This window comes from Triticum aestivum, chromosome 2B (genome assembly GCF_018294505.1).
Source record: "Triticum aestivum cultivar Chinese Spring chromosome 2B, IWGSC CS RefSeq v2.1, whole genome shotgun sequence".
NCBI classification, from domain to species: domain Eukaryota; kingdom Viridiplantae; phylum Streptophyta; class Magnoliopsida; order Poales; family Poaceae; genus Triticum; species Triticum aestivum.
In genome coordinates, this window is record NC_057798.1 from 698,633,999 (window position 1) to 698,641,775 (window position 7,777).

The following is a 7,777-nucleotide window of genomic DNA, read 5'->3' on the forward strand; positions in this document are numbered from 1 at the left end:
AACAAACATCAACCACCACTTACCCTCTGTAAACAAATATAATAAGATCTTTAAAATTCAGTGATTTCAGTTTTCAAAGGACCGGAATTTCCATTTGAATTTGATTGAGATCTAACTAATATTTTGCTTTATAAACTAATTTGAGCATTTGCGTACTACTGCGATTGCTGAAACAACAAAGGTTGTAGAGGGCAATGCTTCTCAACACAGCAATCCCACAAACAAAACGGGATCATTTGCTTGGTGATCCTATAAAAAAAGGTCATTAAGAGATAAATGGGCTCTAAAGGCCAGAACGAAGACCTTGTATTTATTTTAGAGTTCAATGGCTGCCCAAGCTGGTGCAACTCGTCACTTACCCCTGTCTCCATGCCCTCGGCCACCATCTCACCAAGGTGAATGCTTTCATAGCCATCATATCCATTGAAGTATCGCATTGAGTCTTCCATTATGAGAAGACACCGAGAAATACTTTGCACACGCGTTGATGGAGAATGTGGATGAGGAAACAACGACAAAGGTAATGTGCGCTCCCGGTAGGTCAGGCCGTCTTGCTATGGCCCTCAGGCACATACATTGGTCGAAGGCGGCATGGTATCTTCTCAAGCCTTTGCAATACGAAGTCGCCTGTTTCCATGTCAGATTGATTGTTCCTTTCCCGATGTCTCCTACTCTTAAGCTATGACCTGATCCTTTTTTTTTGGTGTTGTTTTGCATTACTTTTGCTAACAATTGATGACGAGGGTGTCGAGCCTCAGTGACTGGAGAATGGAGGCAGCACACTTGATCGGTGGTCGTAATGAATTGTTTTCCCTTGCATTTTATCTACTGGCAGCTAGTGTAATATAAAAGGATGCTGAAATGACTCTTGATGCATATAGTGGATGCACCCGAGAGTTAGGCGTTTTAGAGGCCGAGCTACATGAGTCTCGGAATCACATCCCAGCGTCCGGCCATTGGGATAGGTGAGCTGTAGGTTTTTCTTTCCTATACGTGTTACATTCTTGTGATATACAGAGGTGCCGTGGGCAGGTGTGCTCACATTATACATGAGCCGCCGGTGAGTTACAGTGTTCGCCCGAACATGTGCGTGGTGCTGTGGGTGGATTTGAATTTGCAGAGATGCTCGTGGGGCTATGCCAATGGGAATAATAAATGAGGTCAATGGGTGTGGTGGGCAGATCTTTTAAAACATGAACGACTTTTTAAAGTACGCAAATATTTTCTTAAAACTGCGTGAACTATTTCTTAAAAAGTGCATGAATATATATTTTGAACGGTGTGACCACTTTCTTTAACATGATGAGACATTTTTTGAACTATAGATGAACAATTTCGAAATACACTATGTATACTTTAATGCAAGGTATTTTACATTACAAGATGATTTTTTTTAAATCATGATGATTTACTTTCTTAAAACATACAATGAATAAGTTTAATAAGCGATGGAAATTTCTTAAATACACGATGAACATTTTAAAAGTACCACGATTTTGTTAAGAAACAGTGAACATTTTTTTAAAATACACCATGAATATTTTCCCAAATTCATGATGACCGTTTTTGAAATACACGATGCAATTTGTAAATACACTATGAACAATTTTGACGCATGACATTTTTTAATACACAATGAAGCTTTTTGAAAATGATGGTGAATATTTTGAATACACAATGAACAATTTTTATAAATATGATGGACATTTCTAACACAAGTTGAGCAGTTTTCATAAAATGAACGATAAACACTTTGAAACTACAAAAGGCTTGTTTTACGACACAGTGAATTTTTTTCAAAAATACAAGATGAATATTTTATTAAAAAACACGATGACTGTTCTTCAAAATACACGATAAACATGTTTAAATACACTTGCATTACAGAAATGTCTGTCGTGTTTTCCAAAAAAGGTTCATAGTGTGGCGCCGTGATCAAAACTGTTCTTAGTGTGTATTTTAGAAATATCCTCGTGTATCTTAAAAACAGTCATCGCGTTTTAAAAATATGGTCATTGTGTCTTCAAAAAGGCTCTTCGTACTTTAAATATGTTCATCATGGTTCTAGAAAATGTTCAACATGTATTGATAATGATCATGTTTTAAGAATGTTCATCATTTCTAAAAAAACTTCATCGTGCAATAACAAAATGCCGGAGCACCATCGTACATCCTCCGGAGTGCCGCCTGACCTTCATCTTGGTTTGGGGGGGGGGGGGGGGGGATTCATTAGGGCATTTTCAACGCCAGGTGGTAGGGAAAATTTTCCCATCGGATTGTCAGTTACGCCTTCAGTTCCCGGCGTCTCATGCCGCAAGGACGCAAAACAAGGCAGCGAGTGCTTGCCCATTTTTCTCCACAAGATGAGGCAGCCAACGATGTTTCAACCCGTATTTAGCGCTGATGGTTAGCGCCCAGCGTTGGATCAGGTAACGCTTAGAGCTTTTAAACTCCTTTCAGGAGAAAAAAGGGTAAGCACTCGCTGCCTTGTTTTGCGTCCCTGCGGCATCGGACGCCAGAAATTAAAGGCGTAACTAACAATTAGATGGGAAATTTACCCTAGCGCCCTCCCTTAGCGCCTGGCGTTGAAAATGCCCTTAGAGAACTGCTCGAGCGTCCATCCTAATAACCATAAAAATGTTATGAAAAGAGAAATATATTAATATCAAGTAGATATCCATTACACCCAGTCTTTGCACCTACAAGATGTCTAAAAACATCCTGGATGCACACAGCCAAAAAAACAGAAAAAAAAAGAAAAAAATGTAAGCCGATAGGTGATTATTGGGGGGCCATTTTTTTATTAAACGGCTAGCAAGTTTGGACAGGCATATCAAGCCACACGGGTGCCCATGTTCCTCATGGTTCTCATCTGAACATGTTGGATGGTACGAAGATACGTGTGCATGCGGAGGTACATGGGATTGCACTGTCAATAAAGATAGGATACAGTGGCTGGTAAAGGGCTACAGGGTGAAATACGAGCGAATAATACACGGTTGCCGCGCGTCGCCACTGATCGCTACCTAGCCTAACGTGCAGGATAACGAGCGCCAGGCAGCTCGGCCTCCAAACGGCATTTTCGATGCACCCGATCACTAGTGGTATATATAACTAGTTGGTTCTGCAAGGTGCGGTTGCTGGAACCATTTATCGTTTATCAATGTCACACTCATACACATAATTACCCCAAACACGAGTGCCATTACGTTGCGAGCATGTGACGATTCATTTCTCACATGTCATGTTCTTACAAACACAAGATATAAAATGAAAGAGAAGACAACTACCAATATAACAAAGCTCACACAAAAAAGACACTCAACTAGAAATACCCGGCCATTCGCTTCGCTGCAAAAACAGTGAAACGCTATGCATACTCCATTGGCTAGAGTACGAGCCATCCTCGCGACCGCGACCGCGTCGACCCCCCCCCCCCCCCTCCCGCGGGCGGCCGGCCGCGCACCTCTCTCTCCCGCCTCCAGCCCCCCTCTCCCCTTCCTTCCCACCGCCGTCGCTGGCGCCCGCGGCCGGCCTGGCCCCGGGGTCGCTGGTGGCGGCGGCCTTCCTGCCCTTCCCCTCCCGGTGGCTCCGGCGCGGGGCAGAGTTACACCGGGGGGTGCTCCTAGGCGGTGGCGGTCCTGCTGGCGGCGGGGTTCCCTGTCGCATAGCAGGCGGGCGGCTGGGCGGCGGGGTGGCGTTGTGGCTCGCCCTGGCGGCGGCGCTCGGCCCAGATCTAGGCCTTACGGGGGCCATCTGGGCCTGGGCGGGCTGATGGGGGGGGGGGGCTGGTTGGCGGCGTGATTCCCGGGATGCAGGGGAGCGGCGTTGCGCGATGGGGGCTGGCGACACCGATGCCAGCTTGCTGCAGCACGGCCGACGGGGCTTAGCGGGCCCGTTTCGGGCCTGGCCGGGCCAGGGTTGGCCTGGTATGCCCCGCTGCCGTGTCCGGTCGGCTACCGCGACAGTGCCGGAGGCACGACTTCTCGCACGATGGCGGTGGAGGTGGTTCCCTTCCGCTCGGCTTTGGTGTTGTTGTTCTCGTCGCGTGGCGCTTCTCTCCAGTCTTCTCGGCCTCGTGGTGGTCCTCGTAGTGAGACGGCGTGGGCGGCGGCGCAACCGCGGTGGCACATTGGGTGGTTGTTTGGATGGTTGGCTCCGGATGGGTGGTGGTGTTTGGTGTGCGGGAGAAATCCTTGCCGGTTCGTCCGGCGCCGTTGCGGTGACACCGGCGGGTGCCACCATTCCTTCTTGAAGGGCGTCGGTGGTAGCCATCCCCTACTTTCCTCCGCATATCGAAAGAAACCCTAGGACTTGTCCAGGCAGCAGCGTCATCGGCGTCGCATACCTTCTTGGAGGGGCTGCTTGGTATGCGGCACTCAGAGCCTCGGGCTGTGGTGGGGTGTTTCCGGAGGGTGCGGCGATGGCGGGCCTTCCGCGCTTTGTCGATCTGCCGTTGTTGGCATTATGTTTCTTCTCCTTTTTTGTCTTTGGGCTTGTTGTGCTACTCGCCCTAGCGTCGAGATGTATCCTATGTTGGCTGATTGCTTTGGAATACAAAGCAGGGGAAACCCTTTTTCGGTAAGTCAAATGTCTATATTGTCCAACAACATATAAGGCCCCACACTGCTGCACACACACACACCAACAGTCGCAGCACACTAGTTCTACTGAAAAAGAAGCCATGGTTGGCAAGTGGAAGGAGATCGATAGAGGCGAAAAAGTCGAAAGGGGCCACCATTGCTGCACGATGCATTTTCCTTGTCTGATGTTGTCCCTTGTCCGGGCAGCAGCAGGTGGCCGCCATGTCCAAGTTATGTGTCCGCCATGGCCATGCCTGATCCACGATAACGTGTTAATTTGACTTTAATTGGGCCTATCCTTCCATGGATCCAAATATAATTTGTACATTTATTTGCGAGCAATGAGAAATCTCATTTTAATATATTAAAAAAAATCAAAATCCAAATGTCAGCCAACTCATTGAAGCTGGAGGAGGGCAAGGGGACAGAGTAGCATAAGATGATTGTGATGATTTTTTTTTTTTTTGCGACTGAAGGACAAGTTAAAGTTGTTGGTCTGGAGCTCACTTGATCCAGGATGGAAAATCACACGAACATCACAGTAATTGAGATGATTTTATTACTTCAAACTCACGTCTCCGGAGTTTTAGACCACAGATCAGTATGACTGATGAAAAAACACTCTACTTAAATTCAGAGAAAGTTTCTGCATATAACCAAATAGAAACGCAACTCTGGATCAGATCAGTATTCCCCTACTCATTTTGACCTCAGCGCGCTGTGTGGTAGAGACAGAAATTTTGGTGCCCATTCAGCAAAAAAACTCACACAAAATTCTACGTCACTGAATTTCACAAGCAGCAAACAATGAGGCATGCCTGTTCATTTCTGTCTTCCTGAAGTAATGCAACACAGAAGCAGTGAAGATGTTCATCAATTCCACTACGGAGTTTCTTGTTTCCATTTGATATTGATTGTTCGTTTCCCGATGCCTCCTACTCTTAAGCTGTAATATGATCCATTTGTTGTGCTGTTTTGCATTATTTTGCTAATAATTGTTGAGCCTCAAGTGACTGAAAAATAGAGGCAGCACACTTGATAGGTGGTCGTAACGAACTGTTTTCCCTTGCATTTTGTTTTCTACTGACGGCTAGTGTAATAGAAAAGAATGCTAAATGACTCGTGATGCACATAGTGGATGCATTCGACCCCTAGTGGTATATAAATGGTTGGTTCTGCAAGGTGCGGTTGCTGGAACCATTTATCTTTTATCAATGTCACACTCACACACACAAGTACTCCAAACACGAGCGCAATTACGCTGTGAGCCTGTGACAATTCATTCCTCACATGTGACATTCTTACAAACACAAGTTATGAAATGTTTGCATATATTAATACTAAAGGTTGAGATTGCTAACCAGACCTACCGCCCGGTTACACAAGTTATGAAATGTTTGCATATATTAATACTAAAGGTTGAGATTGCTAACCAGACCTACCGCCCGGTTACACAAGTTATGAAATGTAAGAGAAGACAACTACAAATATAACAAAGCTAGCCATATGTGTAAAAGACCGCACATGTATCAGAGTCAAGATTCTTGAGTTCAAGGCCCATCGGACACAACAAAAAACTTTTAGCGCACTTTGGTCGAGATTTAGGTTTGAAAGAGCCACATGTGAGGGGAGTGTTCAATTGTGCCTTTCTCCAACAATTTGAGATTACATTTTAATTGGATGGCATCATTGCATCAAAACCGCATTCAGTTTTCCTTTTATATCAACACAGGCAGCCTCATAAGGAAGTGTCTGTTTCATTTTTCAACAAAATATGAGTAGCATGTGCATGTCTAACCGGTTTAAGATTCAAGATTTTATTTTCGGGTGCACCATTAGAGGCTAGCTTGTGACAGTAAGAAAACAAAGCCCCATTTTGTTCCAGAAAACTGAATACCATGGCAGGAATTGGCTAGAGAACAGTCAACCATGCCATTTAATTACTTCAAACTCACGTCTCCAGAGTTTTAGAACACAGATCTGAAACAAAAAGCAAACGAAAAAACACAGATCAGTATTCAGTATGACTGATGAAAACACACACTTAAATTCAGAGAACGTTCATCATCATGTAAAAAAACAAAAACACAAACAGAACTCCACATCAGATCAGTATCCCCCTACTCATTTTGAACTCAGCACATTGCGTGGTAGAGACAGAAATTTTTGTTCCCATTCAGCGAAACACACACACGAAATTCTACGTCACTGAATTTCACAAGCAGCAAACAATGAGGCACGCAGGTTCATTCCTGTCTTCCTGAAGTAATGCAACAACGTCTGACAAAAATAGTGAAGATGTTTCTATAAGCCCAAATGGCATACACACCTGCTGCAGTTTACTGTAATATTTGCTCGGAGATTGGTTCATGAATTTCCGATATTTACCTCAGCTAGTACATTATCTCCTAATCTTTCTCGCCGGGAAGAATTTAACAAGCTTACAGAAACTCTGCATCCAAGATAATTAACACCGCAAGAACTCTGATTTCATTGCATTCGTATTCATGGCGTCCACTACACAGACGAACGGAACAACACACGCACTGACAGATGGAACAGCGGCTTGAAGAGACTGGGCGAGGCAGCAGCAGCAGATCAGCCGCCGAAGCCGTAGAGGGTGCGGCCCTGTCGCTTGAGCGCGTAGACGACGTCCATGGCGGTGACGGTCTTGCGGCGGGCGTGCTCGGTGTAGGTGACGGCGTCGCGGATGACGTTCTCGAGGAAGATCTTGAGCACGCCGCGGGTCTCCTCGTAGATGAGCCCCGAGATGCGCTTCACGCCGCCCCTGCGAGCCAGACGCCGGATAGCCGGCTTCGTGATGCCCTGGATGTTGTCCCGCAGCACCTTCCGGTGGCGCTTGGCGCCGCCCTTGCCCAGACCCTTCCCGCCCTTGCCGCGGCCGGACATGACGGCGGCTTGGAGCTCCGGGCAGATGGAATTGGGTGGAGACGGTGGGGCGGTGGCGGCGGCTGCTGCTCCGGAGTGAGGATCGAAGGGGAATTTAACAAGGGAGGAGGGTGCGGCCTGCCCTTGGATCCGGACGAAAATGGACGGTCAGGATCTCGATCCGAGGAGAGATGGCGCGGATCGCTGACGCGGTCTCAAATTTCATCGTCCTGTGAGGCAGGAGGCAGCTCAAAATATTGGATTTTGCCGGTTCCAAGCGAGCCATTTGCGTTCTTGACACAAAA

General features: G+C 46.4%; 1 protein-coding gene across 1 annotated transcript; it reads right to left on the reverse strand.

The window, feature by feature from the left end:
- Window positions 1-6,916: 6,916 nt before the first annotated feature.
- On the reverse strand, window positions 6,917-7,560 carry LOC123042127 (histone H4). Its single transcript, XM_044464647.1, has one exon. The coding sequence runs from the start codon at window positions 7,491-7,493 to the stop codon at window positions 7,182-7,184; it is 312 nt and encodes a 103-aa protein (XP_044320582.1). The 5' UTR covers window positions 7,494-7,560; the 3' UTR covers window positions 6,917-7,181.
- Between the last annotated feature and the right edge of the window lie 217 nt (window positions 7,561-7,777).